The sequence below is a fragment of the Mobula birostris genome, chromosome 16 (genome assembly GCF_030028105.1).
Source record: "Mobula birostris isolate sMobBir1 chromosome 16, sMobBir1.hap1, whole genome shotgun sequence".
Taxonomy (NCBI): domain Eukaryota; kingdom Metazoa; phylum Chordata; class Chondrichthyes; order Myliobatiformes; family Myliobatidae; genus Mobula; species Mobula birostris.
The window spans coordinates 8,528,130-8,554,391 of NC_092385.1; the positions used below are offsets into that span (position 1 = coordinate 8,528,130).

General features: G+C 42.0%; 1 protein-coding gene across 1 annotated transcript in view; it reads right to left on the minus strand.

Annotated features, from left to right (window-relative positions):
* col7a1l (collagen type VII alpha 1-like) overlaps positions 1-26,262 on the minus strand; it is a 363,635-nt gene that overhangs the window by 193,788 nt on the left and 143,585 nt on the right. Inside the window, exons 27-37 of the mRNA XM_072281015.1 lie at positions 25,438-25,557; positions 18,938-19,087; positions 16,482-16,621; positions 15,723-15,846; positions 14,430-14,573; positions 12,128-12,297; positions 9,357-9,395; positions 6,957-6,983; positions 6,093-6,137; positions 2,068-2,181; positions 1,899-1,970 (exon numbers count right to left, since the gene is read on the minus strand). Coding sequence (XP_072137116.1) covers positions 1,899-1,970; positions 2,068-2,181; positions 6,093-6,137; positions 6,957-6,983; positions 9,357-9,395; positions 12,128-12,297; positions 14,430-14,573; positions 15,723-15,846; positions 16,482-16,621; positions 18,938-19,087; positions 25,438-25,557 — 1,145 coding nt within the window. The remainder of the gene's footprint in view (positions 1-1,898; positions 1,971-2,067; positions 2,182-6,092; positions 6,138-6,956; positions 6,984-9,356; positions 9,396-12,127; positions 12,298-14,429; positions 14,574-15,722; positions 15,847-16,481; positions 16,622-18,937; positions 19,088-25,437; positions 25,558-26,262) is intronic.

The window sequence follows — 26,262 nt, forward strand, 5'->3', positions numbered from 1 at the left end:
AGATCCCGCAGAGTTCCCATGCAAGTTGATAGGGTTATTATGAAGGTGTATGGGGTTTTGGCCTTCATGAGTCAGGGGATTGGTTTTCAAGAGCCAAGGGGTAATGTCGCAGCTCAATAAAACTCTGGTTAGACACACTTGGAGTATTGTGTTCAATTCTGTTCACCTCATTATAAGAAGTGTGGAAATATATCTGTAACCTTTAAGTCTTTATGAATTTATATCCTTTGTAAATTGTAATGTGACAAAATGGAACCTGTATAATCCCAGAGTGCTTTGTTAATTTGATAATGTAGCTGGATAAGAAGCTTGCAAGAGTATGAAGTGACTTAGAGCAGGAAATGTTTGGACATTGCATGATTAAAAACAGAAAAACGGGACACAGTTTCTTTTGGGGGAGTTGATCTCAAAGACAAAGAGACTGATAGTTCATGTAAGACAAATGCAAGATAAAACAGGATGCAGTTAAGGGATGGAACGACGTGAAGTTGATGGTTACTTGCCTCTGCAAGCATATAAAAATGATCTGTTTTGAGCTGCAAGATTGAAGCTATCTAACGACTTAACATATGGAGATAGTCTTCCCTTGCAAATAATAAATATGCCTATAATCTGAGTTGTTGTAGTTACTGTCTAATCAGAAGACCTAGCTGAACGGTACGACAGAAGGATGTGGAAGCTTTAGAGAGGGTGCAGAGGAGATTTACCAGGATTAGAGAGCATACCTTATGAGGATAGTTTTAGTGAACTGGGGTTTTCTCTTTGGAGTGAAGAAGGATGAGAGGACATTTGATAGAGGTATACAAGATGAAAGAAACATAGATCGAGTAGACAGCCAGAAACTTTTGCCAGGGCAGAAGGCTAATACACGGGGTATAATGGGCTATCAATCTTCACACCATACCACTCAGGGGCTTGTGCTAATTTTAATTTGTGACTGTATGTGCTGGATCATAACTATATGAGGACTATACTGTATCTACTGTGTTTTGCCCCTTGGCCCCAGAGGAATGATGTTTTATTTAGCTGTATACACGTGTATGGTTGAATGACAATAAAGATTGAAGCAATGCATTTCAAAGTTTTGATTAACATGAGAGAAATAAAGTTAATCTTCTTTTAATCTTTAACCTCTAATTGAGTTGCTGTAGGATTGGTGTAAATGAGGAACAGCACAGAATCAGTAGGCTGAAGGGCCTGTTTCTATGAGCAAAACTCCGCAACTAAGTGAGGGCAGGTGCCAGGCTTTCAACTTCTCTCGGAAGCTAGGCCAGTTATGACCTTCATAAATCAACTGAGTTCAGGAGTTATGTTGAAGTTGTATCAGATGTTGATGAGGACTAATTTGGAGTATTGTGCACAGTTCTGGTCACCTACCTAGATGAATGATATCAATAAGATTGAGAGAGTGCAGAGAAAATTTACAAGATGTTGCAGGGACTTGAGATCCTGCGTTATCGGGGAGATTGAATAGGTTTCGACTTTGTTCTCTGGAGTGCAGGAGAATGAGGGAAGATTTGATGGAGGAATATAAAACTATGAGGGGTTTAGATACGGTAAATGCAAGATTGCTTTTTCCACTGGGGTTGGGTGAGACTGGAACTACACGTCATGGGTTAAGAGTGAAAGTTGAAATGCTAAAGGGAACATGGGGGTGCTTCTTCACTCAGAGGGTGGTGTGAGTGTGGAATGAGCTGCTAGAGGAAGTGGTGGTTGAGGGTTCGATTGCAACATTTAGGAGAAGTTTGGATAAGAATATGGTTGGGAGGGGTATGAGTGTGTGCCAATGGAACTAGGCAAAATAATAGTTTGGCACAGACTGGATGGATGGGCTGTTTCTAGGCTATAGTACTCCATGACTCTATGAAGGTGCAGATAGGTGTGCACAGGTTACTCACCAATGGTCCAGGTGGGCCTGGGTTTCCTGGTCTTCCGGGCGATGCAGGCACACCATCCCTCCCTGGATAGCCCTAGAGAATAGAAGCATTCCACACATCATAGTGCTACCCAACAAAACAAGGTTATGCTCGGAAAGTGAACGAGGAGAAGCTACACAGAAGTACTCACCAACTCCCCTTTCTCACCCTTCATCCCCTGAGTGCCTCCGCCGATGGTACCCGGCCTCCCTGGTAGTCCGGGTGGGCCTACTGGTCCTTGGGGTCCTGGCAAACCAGGGCGACCCTGACAGAAAAGAACAATCCAAGGTTACTATCCCTTAAATACACCGCATTTTCCTTTTTGTCACTTCAATATAAGAGATGTCAGAGAAGCCTTTATGAGCTCTGTAGTGTCAGCAAGCAAAGAAGTATGTACTCAGCCCTGAAATCTATCATCCATTACAGCATCCATCATGAATCCCTCATCATCTTGGACATGCCCCCTTCTCATTTCTACCATCACTGAGGAGATACATATGACCCCAATGGTCCATACTCAGTGAAGGCTTCTTCCCTTCTGCCATTAGATTTCTGATCAGAACTGTCCAAGAAACCATCTCACTACCTTGCTATTTTCCAGATGAAGGCTCTCAGGCCAAAACATTGACTGTTTATTCCTCAGACCTGCCGGGTTTCTCCAAAGTGTGTGTTACTCTGGATTTTCAGTATCCGCAGAGTGCATTGTGTTTATGATTCACTATTCTGCTCTCTTTTTGTGCTTTTTTTAATATAATATATTCTTCTTGTAATTTACAGTAATGTTTATGGATTGCACTGTACCGCTGCCACAAAACAACATATTTCTCAACATATGTCACATATAATAAACCATAAGATATCATCTCAACAATGACATAGGAGCAGAGGTAGGCTATTCGGCCTTTCGAGTCCGCTCCACATTCCACCATGGCTGACTTATCCCTCTCAGCTCCAGTCTCCTGCCTTCTCCCTGTAACCTTTGACATTCCTATTAATCAAAAAACTATCAACCTCCACTTTAAATATACCCAATGACTTGGCCTCCACAGCCATCTGTGGAAATGAATTCCACAGATTCTCCACCCTCTGGCTAAAGAAATTCCTCTTCAGCTCTATTCTAAAGAGATATCCCTCTGTTCTGAGGTCATGCCCTCTGGCCCTAGACTCTCCCTCCATAGGAAACATCGCTCCACTTCCACTCAATCTAGGCCTTTCAAAATTCACCAGGTTGCGATGAGATTCCCCCCATTCTTCTAAACTCCAGAGAGTGCAGGCCCAGAGCCATCAGATGCTCCTCATACATCAACCCTTTCATTCCCTGAATCACTCTTGTGAATGTTCTCTGGACCCTCGCCTATGCTGGCAAATCTTTGCTTAGATAAGAAACCCAAAATTGCTGACAATACTCCAAGTGTATTCTGACCAATGCCTTATAAAGCCACGGCATTACATCCTCCCTTTTATATTCTAGTCCTCTCGAATGACTGTTAACATTAATAATAATATTATAATAATGTGTTACTCTGGATTTTATCTTATATATAATTTTATTTATATACCACCTTTCATACACTAAGATGCAGGCTCAAAATGATTTATATACATTGTAAAGATAATTCAATATAGTCACAAAAATGTGAGACAAAATTAAAAATCATAAGTAAAGACAAACATTATATAGAATAAAATGTAATCAAATATACCAAATTATATAATCAACATTAACAGATATTAACTAATCTTATATGAAAGCCAGATTTAAAAAGTAAGTGCCTAGAAGTGTTTTGAAATGTTCCACAGTACTAGCCTGGCATATCTCAGTTGGTAGAGTATTCCAGAGTTTTGGTGCATAAGAGCAAAAGGCCACATCACTAGTTCTTGTATGCTTGGCTTTAGGAATACCAAGCAAACCAGTATTCGTGGATCTAAGATTATGATTAGGGATGTAAGCAGATAGATATTCCAAAATATATGAAGCAGATAGATTATTCTGAGCCTTATATACAATAAAGAGTACTTTAAAATTGATCCCAAAGGACACAGGCAGCCAGTGTAATGATGCCAAAAGTGGTGAAATGTACTCAGATTTTCTTTTTTTGATTAAAATTCTTGCTGCTGCATTTTGAACAAGCTGCAGACAATTTATATCTTTCTTAGGCAGTCCTGAAAAGAGTGCAGTACAGTAGTCTAATCAGCTAAAACCATAAATGTATAGCGATTTTTCTGCATCTTGAGATGTTATAAAAAAATCAAACTCTTGCAATGTTCATTAAATGAAAGAACACAGTCTAAGTAATATGGTTAATATATGATTTAAAATTTAGCTCAGGCTCAACAATGACATGTAAATTCTTTACTTCTGGCTTGATTAGTAAGAACAGATGATCAAGTTTACTTCTAAGGTTCACACTTTTTTATTGCTACCAATAACCAAATTTTCTGTTTTTTCCTTATTTAGTTTAAGGAAATTTGAACTCATGCATTCTGTAATGCTAGCAAGACACTGGACCAGAGGGTTTAGAGTCTCAGGGTCATGTGACATAGTAGGCAAATACAGTTGTGTGTCATTTGCATAACTGTGGTAATTCACCTTACATTTTGAAATAATCTGACCGAATGGGAGCATATAGATTGAGAACAACGACAAGCCAAGAATTGATCCATCCGACACACCAAACACAATATCATGGATTTTGGATGCACATTCACCACAGCTAACAAAGAACTTCCTTCCTGTTGTATAAAACTAAAACCAATTGCATTTGCCTTTCTTCTTCTTCCTGGTTCCTTAGCTCTCAGTGGAGCAGAGGCCATCGGTGACCTTCCTTACCACCGGCTTAACCTGCAGGTTAGCCTTTAGGGAATCGTAATCACAAAATACCAAGTCCCTTTGCTCCTCAGATTTCTGAATTTACTGATTCTAATTCATAAACCTGATTGAAATCTGATTCTAATCTTTGTCCATGTATATGTGGCCCATTGAAGATCTAGGCCACAAACAGAAGCAGGTCCTGCTCCATCATGATCTAAGGTAACAGTTTGATTGAGATATGCAGTTTGACAGTAGGAACCTGCCTTGGGTAGGTTTCTTTTAAACATCAGGGAGGTCCTCAGTACCTTAGTCACTAAATTGTAGAACAATTTACCAGAAGAAGATGGAGCCAGCAAACAACGCTACTAGAGGCGACATCTTCAAGACAGGTCATGAAGCAATTCCTTTCATTTCTTTTACATCTTTTTATTTCAGCTATGGTTCTGCTACTGTTGAAGCCTGTAACCTACAGCGTGGCAGTGTGACTTCTGACCAATCAGGTAATCTGGCACTTTGCTGTCTCTGTGAGCATTCCACGAGGCTGTGACCAAAGTCTGCAGCATGGAGGCCAGGAAGCTATGAGGTGGGGCACAGGCTTGTGATTGATTTAATCTCTCGCTGATCTCACTGATTAAAGCGCTGAGGAAGACTGAAATTATCGAGGCAGGTGCGGAGGGCAAGCAAGGTATTCAATGCTTTCTACCAGCCTCTTGCTCGCTGCTACCAGAGAAGATACCTGTGTGTGACGGTCTCTTGCTCTCTCTGTCACTGCTCCTGAGGAAAGGTCCTTGTGTGTTTGCATGATCTCTCTCTCTCTCTCTCTCTCTCTCTCTGAATGCTGTTGGCGGATGGTGCCAGAGCAAAGGTTAGTTGACACAGATTGTAGATTTGGACTCTCAGGTTTAGGATGTGTTCTAGTTCTGATCTCTCTTTCTTGTTACTACTTTTGGGTGATTTTTGAATCAGTGCAGCCTGTAGATAATGAACACTGAGCTGAACTGTAATATGCCCTTTGACTTTGTGATTTTATATTCTGTGTTTTCACTCATTATTTTGTTGCCATTTGTGAGATTTTTTTGCACGTGGTGGGGAGGTGAGGGGGGTTTTGCTCTTTGATGTTTTTCTTTGAACGGGCTGGCTCCATGGGTCTTCTTTGTTTCGTGACTGTCTGTGGGGAAGACGAATATCAGGGTTGTATATTGCACACAGATTCTTATTATAAACGTACTTTGAGCTTTGAATCTTTGAAAGTTGCTGCCTAGCCAGGAGCCAGAGCTGGTCAGCGAGCACAGGGCGATGGATGACCAGAACAGTGTGAGTTAGGACGTGGACAGCTGAGGTTATAGGAAAGGATGAATACTTACTGGCTCACCATTCCGTCCACTGACACCATCTCTGCCTCGATTTCCCTGAAAAGTGGACAAAAGACCAACACAGAACATTATAACTAAAGCACCAGAGCTGGCAACCTCAGTTACAAAAGGAAAAATATGGTGGCATTAGAAAACAGCTTCTATTCGTGTGGAATAAAACCAAACCCCATCCAAACCTGGAAATATATCACCATTCTTTAATTAGGAGCACCTTCCCCAAATGAACTACAGTAACTAAGACAACAGCCTACCCCTGGCAATTAGGGTTGGCATTAAATACTGCCACTGACAGCAAGACACACGGCCCATTAAAAAACTGACAACTGTGATTTTTTTTCTGATTCTTTTGAATACTTTGATTTAATGCTAATAAAAATATCAAAATAGGATGAACAGGTCCTGATGAAGTGTTTCAGCCCAAAACATCAACTGTTTATTCCTCTCCATAGATACTGCCTGACCTGGTTTAATTTGACATCATGCTCAGCACAGTCACTGTGGGCTGAAGGGCCAGTTCCTGAACTATACTATTCTCTGGTGATGTTGAGTGGACCACAGCCTGTCATCAGAGGCACGCAGCCTACTGAGTGAATTCTAGACTGGAAACCAGAGCCAAGGAGACCACTACCATTGTCCACAGTCTCCCTTTCACTTCCCCACCCTTCAAGCTTCCAGAAATGGATCCTAGCTCAAAACATTCCCCATCGGAAGGGAAGATACTGGTGGAAAGAAAATTACTAAAGGGGAAGGAATTAAAAACTAAAGCGAAAGCAAGGGAACAAATCCTACTCTAGAAGTACAGTACGGTAGATTTTGACTGAGAATCTGTAATTTAACAGAAAAGCCAATACTTACATCTTTTCCTGGTTCACCTTTCTCACCCTGTGTGAAAGAAAACAAACACAATAACTTTGTCGATCATTTCGAAAAAAAATCAACGCAAGGTCTTTGCCAGGTAGTGGGCAAGTGAATTCTCCACCGCTGCGGCGAAGAATGCTCAAACACGCAGAAAACGAAGGAGAAACTCAGCAGGTCAGGCAGCATCTATGGAGGGGAATAAACAGTTGATACTTTGTAATGAGACACCCTTGAGAAAGGATCTTGGCCCAAAACATCAACTGTTTATTCCCCTCCATAAATGCTACTTCAGCTGCTGAATTCCTCCAGCATTTTGTGTGTGCTACTTTGGGTTTCCAATACCTGCAGAATCACTTATGTTTATGGAACACTTAGACATTGAGTGGTCTCACGAAGGGAATTGATTAAGTTTTGGACATGATGGAAATCGAGGATTTGGGATCAGAGCAGGCATGTGGACGTAGCTCTGAGCGCCAACCATAGCCTTGCCAGATGCCAGACCAACTCATTCAAGGAACTTGGATCCATCTACAAGCAGGGTGGTTGAAATCTGGAATGAGCTGCCAAAGGAGATGGTGGAAGCAGGAACAGTAACAACTTTCTAAAGGGCATCTGGGAAGGTACTTGATTGGGCAGAGCACAAGGTGATCTTGAATTAACACAGGAAAATGGGATTAGTGGAGATAGATAGATAGGATCGTGGATCAGCACAGACCAAAATGGCCTGTTTCAATCTTGCACAATTGTGGATCACATGGTAATGTAGCCATTAGCATAACGCTACCACTCTGACAGTGATTGACAATCAGGCTTCAATTCCAGCATTGCCTGTAAAGAGTTTGTAAGTTCCCCCTGTGACCATGTGGGTTTCCACTGGGTGCTCTGGTTTCCTCCCACATTCCAAAGATGCATGGGTGAGGGTTTTGAGCTGTGGGCAGGCTATATTGTCAGTAGAAGATTGCTGACATTTGCAGGCTGCCCGGCACAATCCTCACTGATTTGATTTAATGCAAACAAAGCATTTCACTATGTCTTTCGATGTTTCAGTGTACATGTGATAAATAAAGGTAATCTATTCTCTCTTTTTACTCTACAACTCTACTATGGCTCTAAGATTAGAAACTCTGATTAGCCAGTTATGGTTAACATGGAACATAAGAACACTAGAGTGCAGTATGGACCCTTCAGCCCACGATGTTCTGTCAACCTTTCAGCCTGCACTAAGCTCAATCTAACCCTTCCCTCTTACATAGCCCTCCACGTCTCTATTGTCCACGTGCCTACGTTAGAATCCCTCTATTTGTAAATTGAAGCATTGACACAAACCAGGCACCTCAGCGTTTGTGTCAATGACTAACACAGTCAAAGGCTGTGCTGGGGCAACCTGCAAGTGTTGTAATGCTCTTGGTTCCAATGTAGCATGCCCACAGCTCAATAACTGTAACCCAAGTGTCTTTGGAATGTGGGAGGAAACCGAAGAGCCCAGAGGAAACCCACAGGGTCACAGAAGAACATACAAACTCCTTACAAACAAGCAATGGGAATTGAACCCCGGTCTTAGAGCTGGAGCTGCAAAACATTATGCTACAATAACAGTCCATCAGCACCTTAGCACAGACTTGATCTTCATTCTAAGTGCCACTATGAGTTCTTTAAGATGGTGACAGAACCCGATGTTTGGGCAACGATTTAGGTGCTGGGCCAATTTTAAAAGGTCAAGGTTTCATGACCCGAAGCGAGAGACCGGCCAGTTCAGCTCATTGCTCTGTTTTCTGCTGAAGACTCTCCGTGGATTCTGTTCAGAACGCTATTTGCTTGTTTTTATCGCTTGCATGATTTGTTTTCTCTCTGCACATTGGATGTTTGATGGTCTTTTTTTAAATGGGTTCTTTTGGGTTTCTTTGATTCGTGGCTGCTTGTTAGGAGATGAACCTCAAGACTGTATAATGTATACATACTTTAGTAATAAATGTACTTTGAACGTTGAGCTTCTAATATGTGAAAATTGTGAGTGATGAAAAGCAAGGACACTGAAAATCTCTTTGTGATATTGTGTGTGCGATTTGGATTGGGTGCACTGGAACTGCAGCCTGAAGTTAATTAACAGCACAGAGCTGAACTAACTGAACTGAACAGAACATTCCTAAACTGTTTCAACACTTTTGTGGTTTGATGTTTTGTATTCTGTGTTTTTCATTTTTTTTTTGCCGTTTGCGCAATTTGCTCGTTTTTGTCTGTGCGTTGGGTGTTTGATGTTATCTTTGAATGGGTTTCATGGTGTTTCTCTGTTTCGCGGCTGTCTGTGGGGAAGATGAATCTCAGGGTTGTATACTGCATACATACTTCGATAATAAATGTACTTCGAATCTTAGATTCATGCAACATAAAGATATCTACCTTTTGGCAACGGGAGGGACAGCGGTCTATAGAGTTACCCTGAAAAAGAATATTCAGAATTAATTTTTACATGACCTGAGGAACTTCCGAATCTTTCAAACGTATTGGTATTTGGTATTTGTATATTACTGCCATACTTACCCAGCTACTGTGTAAAACTTAAGCTTTATAAACTATCTGCACAGATTTATCTCAAAACATACTACTTTGGAATATAGAGTACTGTGCAAAAATCTTAGACACACACACATACAGATGAAGGGTCTCAGCCCAAAACTTTGACTGTTTACTCTTTTCCATAGATGCTGCCTGACCTGCTGAGATCCTCCAGCGTTTCATGTGTGCTGCTTTGGATTTCCAGCGCCTGCAGATTTTCTCATGTTTGTTCTGCACAGTACTGTAGAATATAAAATGGTACGGCAGAGTACAGGCCTCTCAGCCCATGACACTGTACCAACAGTTTAATCTGCTCTAAGATCAATCTAACCCTTCCTTCCCATGTAGTTCTCCAGTTTACTATCATCCATGTGCTTAAGAGTCTCTTAAGTGTCCCCAAAGTATCTGTCTCCAGCACCACCGCTGGCGGGATGCTCCACGCACCCTCCACATACCTCTGACATACCCTCTATACTTTCATCCTAAAATTATGTGAGAGGGAATTTTATATAAGGAAATGTGAAAAAAAAGAGTTGAGCAGTGAGATTACTTTATACTTCCCCTGCACTTTCCCCCAAACACTTGAAAATTATAAGGCCATAAGACATAGGAGCAGAATTAGGCCATTCAGCCCATCAAGTCTACTCCACCTCTCAGCACCAATGATCTGCCTTTTCTCCGTATCCCTTCATGCCTTGACTAATCAAGAACCTATTAATCTCTGCCTTAAATATACCCAATGACTTGGCCTCCACAGCCGCCTGTGGCAACCAATTCCACAGATTCACCACTCTCTGGCTGAAGGAATTACTCATCATCTCCATTCTAAAAGGACGCCCCTCTATTCTGAGGCTGTGTCCTCTGGTCTTAAGACTCCCCCACCACAGGAAACACCCTTTCCATATCCACTCTATCGAGGCCTTTCAACATTTGACAGGTTTCAATGAGGTCACCCCTCATTCTTCAGGGTTCCAGAGAGTGGAGGCCCAGAGCCATCGAACTTTCTTCATTTGGGAAGCCTTCCAAACCTGAAATCATTTTTGTGAGCCTTCTTTGAACCCTCGCCACGTCAGCGATTCCTATGCTCCCTTGTATTAGCCACTTCCGCCCTAGGATAAAGTCATTGGCTGTCCACTCGACTTATACAATTTTGAGAAAGTACAAGCGACAAAGCAATATCAGGATACAGACTATAGTGTTACAGTTACAGACACTAAGAACCTGATTCTTAATTACATCAATAATTTGCATTTATATAGCACCTTTAAGCCACATGCTGCAACACAAGAACATTCTCAGACAAGCCCCAACATCCAGCAGATGAACAAGATTGGATGGAAAGGTGTGCTTTGTTGGATTGGGGTGTAGACTTGTTAATTTCCTTGTTGTTTAACTTTCCAATGCTTCCTAGCATTTTTTATACAATCACCTATGTAATTGTTCAGTGGATTTTCCAGTAACTATGGTACAGGTGCTTCTGTAATTTGCTAGAAATTTCTTAGTTTTCAGTAGCAGGTGTCTCATCACTTGAATCAGGCTATTTTATAGTTTAATTGTTATCACTGGAATTTTGTTATGTTCCGTCTGAGTATGAGATGCCCACAATTTCATTATCCTTTGTCTTTCCTTTCTTCTCTTGGCCCCACTTTCTTGTTCGCTTTCTGAACTTGTAACACTTAATATAATGATCCTGCGCAATAACAGATGGAATTTAACGCAGACAGGTGTGAGGCTTCGCACTTCGCTAGGACCAACCAGAGTAGGTCTTACACAGTGAATGGTAGAGCACTGAGGAGTGTGGTAGAACAAAGGCATCTGGGAATACAGGTCTATAGTTTACTGAAAGTGGTGTCACAGGTAGATAGGGTCATTAAGAAAGCTTTTGGCACATTGGCTTTCATAAATCAAAGTACTGAGTACAGGAGATCTGATGTTATGTTGAGGTTGTATAAGACATTGGTAAGGCCTAATTTGGACTATTTATTGTGTACAGTTTTAGACCTGAGTTAAAAGGAAAGATTGAATAGTTTAGGACTTTATTCCTTGGAACATAGAAGGTTGAGGGGAGATTTGATACAGGTATACAAAATTATGAGGGGTATAGATAGGGCAAATCCAAGCAGGCTTTTCCCACTGAGGTTGTGAGGGACTACAACCAAAGGTCATGGGTTAAGGGTAAAAGGTGAATAGTTTAAGGGGAACACGAGCTTGATTTCAAAGTTTAAGAGAAATTTGGATAGATATATATGTGTGGCATGTGTATGGAGGGCCTTGGTCCTGGTGCAAGTGGATCAGAGTAGGCAGTTTAAATGGGTTCTGCATGGGCTAGATGGTCCAAAGGGCCTGTTTTTGTGCTGTACTTTTCTATGACTCTAATAAGCTTTATGCTTATTCTTGTTTTCCAAAGAACGCTTGGATCACAAAAGCACCAGGTTCCAACAGCTTTAAGGAAGCAGGAGGATAAGGAATTTAGAGAGCATACTTTGGAAATTATAGCCCAGGCAGATGAGATGAATCAAAGGGTGAACAAGTGGTGGAACAGTGAGGCAGAAGGGTTCTTTTGCCATATACACAGGTCCAGTTGAAATCTTTTGCAATGGGTTCATATCACTTACATTCGGCTTGCTGGCAGCAACACAGATTACATCAGCAAGGGCCCCTTCAAACTGGGCGAGCATCTCAAAGTTTTCTGCATAGAAGATGTGCCTCGAGTCTCCGTCAGAAACGATACTCTGCAGTTCATTGATATCCGCTTGCCCAACGCCAACTGCATACATGTAGATGCCTAACGTGAAGATAACAGGTGGCTGAGTTATAGATTGGTTTGCTTGCCTGTGTTGCAGGAATGGAGTAAAACTGGGTCATCTTTCACTAGATGTCCCCAAGCCCAATTCCACCCAATCACTCCTTGATGTGAAATGGAAGCGGAAGTCTTCCTTCAGCTCTGCTCAACCATTCTTTGAGACGATGGCCCATCTTTCACTTCATCTTCGCTATCCTGCCTTATCTCTGAAACCCATATTTCCTTTAATATTCAAAGATCTATTGATTTCTGCTTAAACAAAATGACCAGCTCTGCACAGCAATGGAGGTTGGCATGGTAGCATAAGCAGTTAACGTAACGCTTTCCGCTTGCCCAACGCCAACTGCATACAACACCTGCAGTAAGGTCAGGGTCCAATTCCACACTACCTGTAAGGAATTCGTACCTTTTCCCCATGACCATGTGAGTTTACTCTGGGTGCCCTGGTTTCCTCCTACATTCTAGAGATGTATGGGTTGGGGTAAGTGAGATGTGGGCACGCTTTATTGATGCCAAGAGCGTGGTGACACTTGTGGGCTGCCCAGCACAGTCCTCACTGACTTGATTTGGCACAAACGATGCATTTCACTGTTTTGATGTATATATTACAAATAAAACAAATCTAATCTCAATCCATCTAATCTCCCTGGGTAGAGAATTATATTTCCCTTTCTCAAATTGAAGAGACTTCACCCTATCTGCGTACTAAACCAGAAACAGAATCAGGTTTAATATCACCGGCATATGTTGTGAAATTTGTTAACTTTGCGGCAGCAGCACAATGCCATACATGATAAATATAGAAAAAAACTGTGAATTACAGCAAGTCTATGTATATATATTAAGTAGTTAGATTAAATAAGTAGTGCAAAAGCAGAATTAAAAAGGTAGTGAGGTAGTGTTCATGAGTTCAATGTCCATTCCCTATCCCTCATTCTGAGGCTGGGATCCCTGGCTCTAGATTGCTCAGTCAGCAGAAATATCCTCCCTGTATCCACATTGTTAAGACCCATACAAGTTTTCCAAGTCTCCACCCTATTCACGTACCTGGCCAACAGGTGTTTAAAAGTTGTTACTGTGCCTGCTTCAACAACTTCCTTTGTCAACTTAGTTTTTACACTCGTCATCTTCTGCTTAAATGTTAAGTTCCTATTAAAACTCCCCTTTCCTACCTTAAACCTACACCCTCTAGTTTTTGATTCTCAAGATCTGGAAAAGAAGTGCAGATTAACACCAGCTTCCTTCCCTCTGTCATCAGATTTCTGAAAGGTCTATGAATCCATGAACACTCCCTCACTTTTCCTCTTTTGCATTATTTATTTATGTATATGTTATTGTAACATATATTTTCTATGTCATACACTGTACTGCTGCCACAAAATAACAAATTTCACTGTATATGAGTTTCGGGATGGTAAGGTGGAGATACGTCTCTACCAAAGGAGGTGTAAGGTGCTCCTTCCCTCCACTAGCCTGCAGCTCACCCTTGGGCAAGGTGTAGCACCTGCTTAGCCCCCCAATCAGGGTCACGTGAAGCCATGGGGGCAGGTGGTGGATGGTTATGTGAGCAACGGGCACATATCACATCCTGGTTATGTGACCACTGACATCAGGCAGGCAATCTTTGAAGAGTATTGATAACGTCTGGGGTCACCTGCCTTGTAAGGACACTACCCAGAAGGCGGCAATGACAAAGCATGTCTGCAGAAAAATTATCCAAGAACAATCATGGTTATGGAAAGACCATGATCGCCTACAATATCATACAACATGGCACATAATGAATGCACGAATAAACTTGATTTTGATTCTGATTCTGAACACTGAAGACTTTCACCCTATGTATGCCCCTTGTGATTTTATACACAGTTCTATGATTTTCCTCCAACGGTGATGAAGGACAGATGTATGACCTGGCTGTTGCCTTCTCATTGGTTCACAAGATCAAGAATCTTTATAAGGCAGGGTGTTGGTGGTGGGCAGAGGACCAAGGAGGAGAATTTCCCCTCCCCAGTAATCCCCAAAAAAGCTGTGGACCAAACTACAGATTCAGCATTTGGTCTCTCGACAGTTGACGAGCCCCTACATCAATGTGAAGAGTGGGTGATGAATACCTGCGGCCCTTGCTCTCCCTACAGCATCCACAACTCTGTCGTCCGAGCGGCCGTCTGTTATGAGGACCAGCAAGGCAGGAACTTGTGGGCGTCTCCCTGCAGAGGTATGGAGCACGTAACGCAGGACAAAGTCTATGGCTTTCCCTGTGAGAAAACAGAAATGGAGACGGCAAAGAAAAAATAAAGAACTTCATTTAATATACAACTTTCATCTCTGAATCAGAACATCGTGGGTCAGATTTTACCCCAGTGTCACCATATACAACTATAAGATTCATATTCTCGTTGACAACAGGTTTTTAAACACAGAGAGTGGTGTCCTTGTGGAATGTGCTGCCAGGGACCATGGTAGAGGCTGATGGATTGGCACATGGATGAAAGAGAAATGGAAAGCATTGGCTATTTAGAAGAGAAGGGTTAAAGTGATCATGGAAGATCACGTGCCAAAGGCCCTGGAATATTGTGTAATTTTCTATGTTTGACATAATGATGTTTGGAGAGATAGATTTCGAGGTGCAAGTCTATAGCTCCCAGAAAGTGGTAAGGCAAGTGAAAAGGATGGTAGAGAAGGTATACAGCAGGCAGGCCTTCATTGGTCAGGGCATTAAGTATAAGAGTTGGCAAAAGTTAGCATTTGAATGAAAGAAAAATGGAGGATTATGGGCTATGCAGGAGAGAAGGGTTAAATTGATCATGGACTTGATTCAATTCTAAGTTCTATATTCCATGTTCAAAGAATGTGGTTCTAACAACTTTCAAGGAATTTGATACCATTCAGATAAAAGCTACCCGTCTTCACTAGGAGGACAACAGCATCAAAGGAAGTGTTTCTTCATCACCTACTGAAGGACAATTAGGGATGGCTAAGAAATACTGTGCCAGCAATGCTTGATCTTCTAAAGCAAAACAATTTAAAATGTGAAATTCTTCATTTATCAAGAAGATTGAAAGAGTACAGAAAAAAATTTACAAGACAAGGTCTTGAGAACCTGAATTATTGGGAAAGTTTGAATAGGTTAGGGCTTTATTTCCTAGAGCATGAGAGGATGAGGAGAGATTTGACAGAGGTATATAAAATTATGAGAGGTATAGATAGGGTAAATGCAAGCGGACTTTTTCCACTGAGGTTGGGTGAGACTAGAACCAGAGGTCATAGGTTAAGGGTAAAAGGAGGAATGTTTAAGGGGAACTTTCTTCACTCTTGACCATGCCAGGGTCCAATCACACAGGCGTACAGATAGAGATGTGAACTACCTCCCAGTGAGTGACTTCTTGGTTATTCGGACAACCTACCTGTTTTAGTCCCACCAGTTCGATACTGAAGTCCTTCTATGGCGCGGAGCAGTTCCTGCTGGGTGGTGAGTCTGCCAAGTGGGATTTCAATCTTGGTGTCATCGCTGTATTGAACCACAGCAATCTGAATAAAGTACCATGGACAAAATTAGAAGATTAAACCAGCACGGCAGCATAGTTAGAATTAACGATTACGAGATTAAATATTGGATTTTTTGTCATACATATGCCAACACATTGAAGTATACAGTGATATATGTATTGTTTTGCATCAACAGCCAACACGGTCTGGGGATTGTGCTGGGAGTGGCCCACATCTGTAGCCATGCTTCCAGCGGTTAGTGTAACGTGATATAGTGACAGCGATCATGATTAGAGTTCAATTCCCACCGCCGTCTGTAAGAGGTTTGTACATTCTCCCTGTTAGCCGGCTGGTGGTGTAGTGGTAAAAGCACCAGACTTTGAGGCAAATGGTCCTGAGTTCGAATCTGGCCAGGTCTTTGCACACTTTCCATCCGTGCTGGGTTGGGCGTTGAGACTAGCAACTCAGCCTCAGTCAAATACTACATAAACAGCAAAAACGCTACCTGATGTGCCACAATGCGTGAACAACAACAACATTCTCCCCGTAGCCATGTAGGTTTCCTCTGGGTGCTCCAGTTTCCTCCCAAAGATGCCCTGGTTAAGGTTAGTAAGTTGTGGGCATGCCATGTTGGCGCTGGGACATGGACTGGTGACGATGTACTTGAATAAGCCTACCTGAGTTGCATCAGGTCCAATGTTGGGGAGATGGGAGACCACATTGAGCAAGAACTGCTTCACCTTCTGGAAGTTGTTGAGCCCAATACTCCCGGAGCCGTCGACAAGGAACACAATGTCAGCTCCAGCTCTACTACACACTGAAACCAAAGCAGAGAAGTCTCATCACAACATAAGGGTGTCGCTGCACTTGAGGACTTGATTCATAGGGAAAGGTTGACTACCTTAGGATTGGAGCAGAGGAGAATGAGGGGAGATTGGATAGAGGTCTACAAAATTATGAGGGGTATAGAAAGTGAAAGCTGAAACGTTTAGGGAAATTTTTCTACTCAGAAGGTGGTGACAGTGTGGAATGAGCTGCCAGCAGAAGTGTTGGAGGCAGGTTTGATTTCAACACTTAAATTTGGATAATTAGTTGGATGGGAGGTGTCATGTTTCATAACTTCAAAACATTAAACCAATTCAAAGGAAGACACAGGAGTCTGGGAATGTGGGTCTAACTTTGTGTTTATTTCATGTGAGATGCACATGTATCATGTACTTGTACCTATAACCTGTAATGAATTATTTAAACAAACAAGAATGATTAATCAAACAATATATTTACAATATTACTCAAATACTACTGAAGTATTAAAAACACAGCAAGAGAGATATGGAGGGCTATGGTCTGGGTGCAAGTTGATGGGACTAGGCAGAATAATAGTTTGGCACAGAGTAGATGGGCTGAAGGGCCTGTTTGTATGCTGTATTGCTCTATGACTATATAACATACAGAATAGGAGAAGCAAGCTGGAAGAGCCATGAGCTCTCCTACACCAGAATCCTAGAGATGCAGCACAAAAGTGCTTGATGTCGTGGGGCCTGCACTCGATGAAGTTCAGAGGGAGGAGTGGGGGAGGATCTCATTGAAACCTACCAGATACTGAAAAGCCTGGACAGAATGGGCAGGTAAAAGAGTCTAGAATCCAAGAGCACAGTCTCAGAATGAAGAGATGTCCCTTCAGAAGTGAGATGAGAAGAAATTTCTTCAGGCAGAGAGTGGTAAATCAGAGGAATTTGTTCCCAGAGAGGGCTGTGGAGCCCAAATCAGTAGGTGTATTTAGGGCAACGATTGATAGGTTTCTGATTGGGGGGGGTGTTAAGAGTTACATGGAGAAGGTGAAAGAATGGAATTGAAAGAAGTTAGCCATGACTGAATGGCCGAACAGTCTCAATAGGCTGAATGTCCTAATTCTGCTCCTATACCTTACGGCCTTATGGAAGCAGGATCTTCAATCTCAGTAACCAACAAATGTCCATTTACACTAATCCTCCACCAATCCCAGGTTCCTTAAAGTTGTCATAACTGAGGGGGGTGGTAATGGGGATAAGCTTCCACCACCTATTAAATGCTCCCAATGGCGTGCGACCTAAATAGCCTCTGCCAATCATGCCCAGCTCCTGGCCTTCACGTGTGGCTTTGCTACGAAGCCCGGCAGAGCCATTTCTGCAGACGGGAGAAGGGGGAAAAGTCAAATCTTTGGCACCTGAAACCAACCACTTTGGGCAGATGAGGCTCGTCAGCCGTGGTTGGCAGCTGATCTAGGGGAAGTAAAACTCTGATCTCAAACCTTGGCTGCCTTTTGGCCATACCCATTCATAGGGAAAGGTTCAGGAGTAAACCCCGATAGAAAATTCCGGAGCTAGAGTATCTAAGGCAGTCCTACATTGAATTCAATGCTGACTGGCAACTCCCACAACACCGCTGATGCCAATCTGTATTGGTCTCTGCCATTCCTTTGGATTCATAAGCTGCATGGAGAGGGGGAGTCTGCTGCATGGGTAATGTCATTAAGGACCCCTATCACCCAGAACAAGCCCTTTCTCATCACTACCATCAAGGCGGTATAGGAGCCTAAAGACATACACAACATTTCAGGAACAGCTTCTTCCTCTCAGCCATCAGACGTCTGAATGGACAATGAACACACCACACTACTTTTCTTTTCCTCTTTTATTTGCTCTCTTTTTGCACTACTTGTTACATTTAATTTTTATATGTATTCTTATTGTAATTTATAGCTTCTTATTTTATTAAGTATTACATTATACTGCTGCTAGAAAAACAGCATATTTCATGACATATGCCAGTGATATTAAACCTGATTCTGATTCGAATGTCAGAGATAGATGTTTTTTTGTTACATAGAGTGTTGAACACTACGCCACGGGGAGTGGCGGAGGCAGATTAAGGATATGAAGATATGAATGAAAGCAAACTGGGGGGCTCTGAAGGAGGGAAGGATTAGATTGATCTTAGAGTAGGTTAAAAGGTCAGCATTACATTGTGGGCCAAAGGGCCGGTACTGTGCTGTACTCTGCTATGTTCTGTGTTTTATAAGTGGGGGAGGGAGTGGGAGATCAGGGTTAGACTGGGGAAAGCCAGCTGGAGGATTCTCTGTTGCACTGCTCACCGAGTCGCTCAGTAATAGAGGTCTGAGGTCCGAACTCCGTTCCAAACACGGGCCGGATAGTAAAGACGTACTCTCGCCCAATTTGCAAGTCAGTGATCTGATAAGAAGTTGTAAGTGCCGGCAGGGTGACAGACTGCTGCTCTTCTTGTGCTATAAGAATGATAAAATGCAGAGGGATTAATGGGGCTGTCATCAACACTCTCTGGTTCAGTCACAGTCAAAGAATTCCCTACTCGTCAGCTAACAATTCTGCTATTCACTGGGGTTAAATGTCCAGAACTGTGCCAGGCCTCAGCTCCTGCTTTCTCTAGTTTAAATCTGATGGTTCACGTTGAATTTGTTGGTGCTGGGGAGCAGGGCCCCAGCTGCTCATTCACTCTCGGAACTGGAGACCTCACTAGGAACGTGAATGTTTATCACACTGGACAACAACGATTTTGCTTCCTGAATACTTTTGGGCTATCTTACGGATTTTGAGCTGCTCATTGTGAAAATCACCATGAAATTCCCTATCACACACCATTTTTTTGAAGTGGCCTATATTTGTTATTTAAATTCAGAATTCAAGTCAGAATAGCTGATGCCAAGATTAAGAAAGGCATTTTTGTTGGTCCACAGATCAACCAGGTTATCAATGACATGCAATTCGAAGAACTTCTAGTGCAACCACAGAAAATCACATGGAAGGCATTCAAGCATGTTGGTCAAATTTTTCTTGGCAACTACAGAGCACCAAACTACGTGCAGCTGGTTGACAACATGCTTCAAGCTTACAAAACCATGAAGTGCAACATGTCGCTAAAGATTCATTTTCTGCAGTTCCATTTAGACTTCTTCCCTGCAAATCTTGGCACTGTCAGTAATGATCATGGTGAAAGGTTTCACCAGGACATTACGGTCATGGAGAAATGGTAATCTATCAATGCTGGATGATTATTGTTGGACACTTAAGCAGTCTCAGACACTGAGTACAACTGAAAATCATCAGCAAAACATTTTTAGCTTAGTTGAACTATTGCAAAGCATCAGCACCTTTATGCAATTAAACACATTATATTCAATAAAAATTAATTTCTTGTTTCTCCAAATTCCTACTTGGTACAGTAGTCTGAAATAATATTTATGTTCAGCTTCAAGTGCTCTACATAAACAAAAAGGAATTCTGAGGAAGCAACACTTTTGGAAAAAATTCTTGTCCAGTGATACTTACTTGAAATGCCACTGAGGGAGACCATTTTAGATGGCACGGTAGCTTAGGGGTTAGCAAAATGCCTTACAGTACAGACAACCTGGATTCAACTCCCATCACTGCCTGTAAGGGGTTTGTACGTTCTTCCTGTGACCACATGGGTTTCCTCCAGGTACTCTGATTTCCTCCCACAGTCAAAGACCTATTGGCTGATAGGTTAATTGGTCAATATAAACTGTGCTGTGATTAGGCTAGGATTAAATTGGGGGTTGCTGGGTGGCACTGCTCAAAGGCTGGGAGGGCCTGTTTCACGCTGTATCTCTAAATAAAATACATTTTTGAAAATCAGGTTCAATGCTTGCTCACTGCACTGCCCTCCCATTTGGTTCCATTCCCACCTCCCTATTGCCACACAGCCTTGCCCTTTATTCTCTCCTCCTTGCCCATCAAACTTCGATGCCACTTGACAACAACAAAGGAAATTTACCAGAACAATTAACTTAGCACATACCAGCCTCCCTATGGACTCTGTCTACACTCCTTGCTGCTCGGTAAAGCAGCCAGCATCATCAAAGACGTCACCCGCCCCGGACATTCTCCCTCCTTCCCTCTCCCACGGGGTAGAAGACATGAAAGCCTTATAGCACGCGCCACCAGTTTCTACCTCACTGTAATGTTGCCCATTAAATATGACTACCCCTAATATGATAAGTTGGACCCTTGACATTACAATCTACCTCCTCATGATCTTGAGCAACACCTTCAAAATGCTGGAGGAAATCAGCCGGTCAGGCAACACCTATAGAGAGCTTTCTACGGTTTATTGTCCTCCATAGACGCTGCCCGACCTGCCGACTTCCTCCAGCATTCTGTGTGTGCTGCTCAAGATTTCCAGCTTCTGCAGAATCTCTTGTGACTATCATTGTGACCTGAGGCTGTTGGACTTCATTCTGTATTCTGTTAGTGTTTGCTTACCTTGATGCACTGTGTAAAGATTTGGTCTGTATGAACGGTATGCAAGACAGGCTTTTCACTGTATCTCAGCATATGTGACAATAATAAACCAATTCCAAAACCAGAACGTCTTTGGGATGTAGAGGGGAACAGCAGCACATGGATGAAACTTGTGTAATCACAAGGGAGAGCATGTAAACTCCATGATGGCATTGGGTTTGTAACCATGAAGTTCTGAACCACATAGCACTCCTCCCTGCTTAGCTATAAACTGAACTCAATGTAGAATACATCTCAGCTATAATCACAGTATACTATATAATACAACCACCACAGTCTGACATCCACAGCACAGTTATTTTTAAATTATCCCATTCAGGCCCAAACATTTAACTGCTATCGGGATTTTCTTACTCTTGTGGGACAACATCTTTCCTGACAAGGGGAACCACTCTGCTTGGCTAGTGGGACAATGCCATGACAACAATCTCAGGTTCTGGGGCCTTCTCCATGGTGGTTGTAGGAGTTGGCTCTGAGACTGTAGGAAGTGGTTCTAACACCTTTCTTCTTCCTTCTCTTCTTCTCGTTTGTTCACTTCGGTCTTGGGAAGGTGCATTTAGTTCGCTGGAGTATTCTCTTATTAATCCTCCCACTGCCCCATTACAATATGATCTCTCCTCTTGGTTTCCTCATCCACAACATCATCTGACGAATCTTCTGTTTTTGTATCTCCTTTGATTTCTTTCTTTCTGGCCTTCCATTCATCCAGCTGGGCTTTGGCCTTTGCATCTACTTTTACAAGCAACTTTTTGTTTCCCACTTAAGTTTATGCAATAACCCTAACGCACGCAGAATAGATTCTGGTTCTTTATGCTCACAAAAGCCGAATGACTTGCAACTTTCCTGAAGCTCTCTTCTAGCTTAAAGCCAAGCCACATTTCAAAGTAACTGCCTGAGTAACATTAACAGAGGGGAGAAGATGGCGGCGCGACGGCAGCGCGCACGGCCTCTCCGGTGATGATATCTGTTATCTGTCAAGTAGGGGACCGTGCACAATTCTGATTTGATGGAGACAGATGTAAGCGCACAGCGGAACATCTGGAAAACTTCTGAAATGTCTGCTTTGCTACCGCTGCTACTGTGTGGTAACCGGAATCTCTGGAACTGAAGGCCTCGAAATCCTCGGCTTTGCATGTTTCAGCAGCTAGGGAGAGGTCGACGGCGCTCCGCAGAGGATGGCGCTCGGGAAGCTGTATCAGAGAGGCTACTCGGAAGCTCAGAGTTTTCGGACGGATGGACTTAGGGTTGGCTGTGGTCGGCTGCTTCCAAAGTATCGGCAAGTTGATGGTGCCTGGAGGTTTATGGCAGGGAGTTTCTCCCTTTTGCCGCCTGCTATCGGGGACTCGGGAGTCGATCGACTCGGGAATTTGAGACTTTTTTTTACCGTGCCCATGGACTGTTCTTCATCAAATTATGGTATTGCTTTGCACTGCTGTAACTATATGTTATAATTATGTGGTTTTGTCAGTGTTAGTCTTGGTCTGTCTTGTTTTCTGTGATATCATGTTGGAGAAACATTGTATCCTTTCTTAATGCATGTGTGCATTTCTAAATGACAATAAAGGAGGACTGAGTGTTCTCATAATCTATCTATATCAGAAGCCTTCTCAGATATGTTGCCTAGAAAACTGTTGTAGTCAGACAACTGCTTTCGTTACTTTCACGATTCCTCTGAGCAGCATGGTCCAATATGTTTTCCAACTAAGGCTCAGAGGTTGGCACCAACACCTGTTTGTCCTCTGTTGGACATGGTTCATGGTGTACAGCATGGAGACAGTTGTGGCATCATCCAGTACCTTTCGTAATTCGTTTACAGTTGACTCTATTACAGGGGATATGGCATGCAGTGAATGGATCCCCAATCAAGTTGTAGTTGTCTTAGCCAATCACACCCCCATAATGCTACCCATCCTATTTTTTAACATATACAGGCCCAATGTGGCTTGTTGGTTATTGTATTTCACTGTTATGAATGTCACAGGAGTTATCTTTTCTCCAGGAAAAGTTCTTAGTTGGATACCCGCAGGCTTCAGTTTAGTACCTTTGTAATGCTGTTCAGACTCATACTGTGGTTTGACCAAAACAGCTGAGCCAGTGTCCAATTCCATTTTAATTAATTTGCCGTTCACTTCTGGTGTAAGCCATATTGTTTGTCTATTGTTAGTTTTCAAATTGTAAATCTCAGGGCAACTCAGACCTGTGTCTCTCTCATTATTATCAGATTTTTCATCAAACAGCATGCAGATTAGTGCTCTTTCTGAAATTTCTATTTGACATTTTAGCTTTTTCACTTCCCTGTGCAGTCCATTTATTTTTAATTGGCCTGACATACTCTTTGTATGTGACTTGCTTTGTTGCATTTTCTGCAAGTTTCACCCCTAAACTTGTGTTGGTCTGGTATGTGAGTCCCAACCACAGTGGTACCAAAATATGTTCAGCTAGGCTGGTTTCTGTTTAGCCATTGCAATTTTGTTCACGGTCACTTTCATTCCCGACTGCAACTCAATTGGCATCTCTGTCTGTTGTTTGCATTGATACAGCTATTTCAACTGCTCTTTTAAATGTAAGCCGTGCTTCTTTTCGGAGCCATTTTTGAATGTTTTCTTGTAAGATTCCAGAAACTAAACATTCTCTTAGTGCATCATTGAACTGACAATGGTCAGTTAATCTCTTTAATTCAGACACTTACGCTGAAATAGACACTCCTTCCTTGTGAGTCAGTTATAAAGCCTAAAGCATTCTGCAATCAACAGTTTTGGTTCTAAGCGCTCCTGCATTACTTTCAAGATAATTTTAGCCGTTTTGGTCAGAGCAGTTAAACTTCAAAGCAAACTGTCTACCTTTAAATCCAATGCACTCAGCAAAATTGGTACTTGTTTCTCATTGCCTATTGCAATTGTTTCAAAATACCGCTCAATTTGCTCAGTGTATAAAATTGAGTTATCTGTTGTGTAAAAGCAACAATCTTTCCAATGTCACCAGCCATTTCTGCTTTTTTTTTGATGGTTATTATCACCCGGTACACTTTGTTTATGAGCTCGTGAATTCTTCTATTTTCTCCCTTTCTTTTTTAACTTAATCATGTCTTCCCTTCTGAAGAACATGTACTGCGCTGCTTTTTCTAAACTCAAACGTCTTGCTGCACTTCAAAAGGTAAGTAGCCATCTCAGGTTCCTTTAAAAAATATGTCATTGATTCATACTGGGAAAAATGGTTTAACAACATAAAACCCCATTCTCACAAGTCAATGAATAAGTTGTAAAAAAAAAGATCACTCCCTACTTTGTACATAGTTTTCTTCTTTCGGTTGTTCTTTCTTTCCTCTCCTTTCTATAAGTGTATACCTCAGATAAATATTATGTGGAGATTTGTGACAAATATGATTATATGATACATATGTACAGTATCTGAAATACATCTTATGGAAATGTTTGTTTGATGATGAAATTCAATAAAAAATGAATTACAAAAAAGTCATCACTATTGTTATGTTTTGTAACTTCAAAACATTAAACTAATTCAAAGATTCAAAGAAAAACAAAAGAGTTGAGAGAGATGTGAGTCTAACTCTGTGTTTTGCTTTAAGCAAGAAGTGCATATGTCATGTGGTAGCATGAAGACATATGAAATTCATGTTTTTTTATATATAACCCATAATGAAGTTATTTTAACAAACAAAGATGCTAAATGAATATATACAGTATATACAAGATCACTCATATACTACTGAAATATTAAATACACAGCATTAATCAGAGAGATTGGAGGAGAATAGCCAGACTGGTTCAAGTTGACAGGAAGGTGACAGTAACTCAAATAACCACACATTACAACAGTGGTGTGCAGAAGAACATCTCCAAATGCAAAATATGTCTTGAAGTGGATGTGCTGGAGCAACAGAAGGCCAGGAACATACACTCAATGGCCACCTTATTAGGTACAGGATGTATGCTAAGTGTATATTTATGAAACATTTCAATTTTCCCAGCCTCCATGGTGGGATTTGAACTCGTGGCTATCTGTCTGCAATTCATGCCTCCAGATTACCAATGCAGTAATAACATCTCTGCACCGCCATTTTTAGCTCTACCTGACCATGCTATATTTAAAATGCAACAGAAACTGCTGAGAGTATGTTAGAGATCAGCGTATATAACATTTACATTTTTAATTCCAGATTTCCAACATTGGCAGTGATTTGCTTTTAAATCAGTTTGTGGTCATGGTTTAGAAACGTGAGGCTTCTGGCTTCCAGTGAAAGATACATAAAGGTGAGAGGTTTCACAGCTTGACCTACCTGAGGCAAGTTTCCATGAGAGAATGTAACTCGTTACGCCAGAACTGTGTTTCCAACCCAGGATAACCTTCCTCGTGTCGACATATGTCACTCGGAAATCCTGCACAACCTCAGACCGGCCTACAGACGGAAGTAACAAGTGGGCTTTCAGAAATGTGGAAGACTGATGTCCTACATAAGCCAAAACCTATTGCAATAAAGTCACCAGTCGCATATCTGACCCACCCATCCAACCTGCCTGCACTTAGATGAAGAATACTCCATAATCCTGCTCCCTACAGGAGAGCTTTTGCACAGAACAGGACAGCCTCAACAACAAAAGCAAGACACACCTCCTTAGAAGTGATTTGGTTGAAGATTTAGGGTTCCCACCCCAGACATTTTCTCTTCTCCCTCCTTCCCTCAGGCAGAAGATACAGAAGCCCAAAAACTCACACCACCAGCTTCTATCCAGCTGCTATGAGTCTATTGAATGGACCTCTTATACATTGAAGACTAAATGTTGATCTCACAGTCTACCTTGTCAGAGCTCTTTGCGCTTTACTGTCTACCTGCACTGACCATAACACATAGGAGTAGAATTGGGCCATTCAGCCCATCAGGTCTCTTGTGCTATACACTTTCTATGACTGTAACACTATATTTGGCATTCTGCTACTGCTCTTCATTTATACTACCTCAAAGTACTTAGGTTTTGAAATGATCTGTATGCATGGCTTGCAAAAATAAGTTCTTCACTGTATGTCAGTGCTGCCATCAGGTAGAAGGTAAAAGATCCTCAGGACTCAAGATCCTAGGTTTGGGAACAGTTACTATCCCTCAACC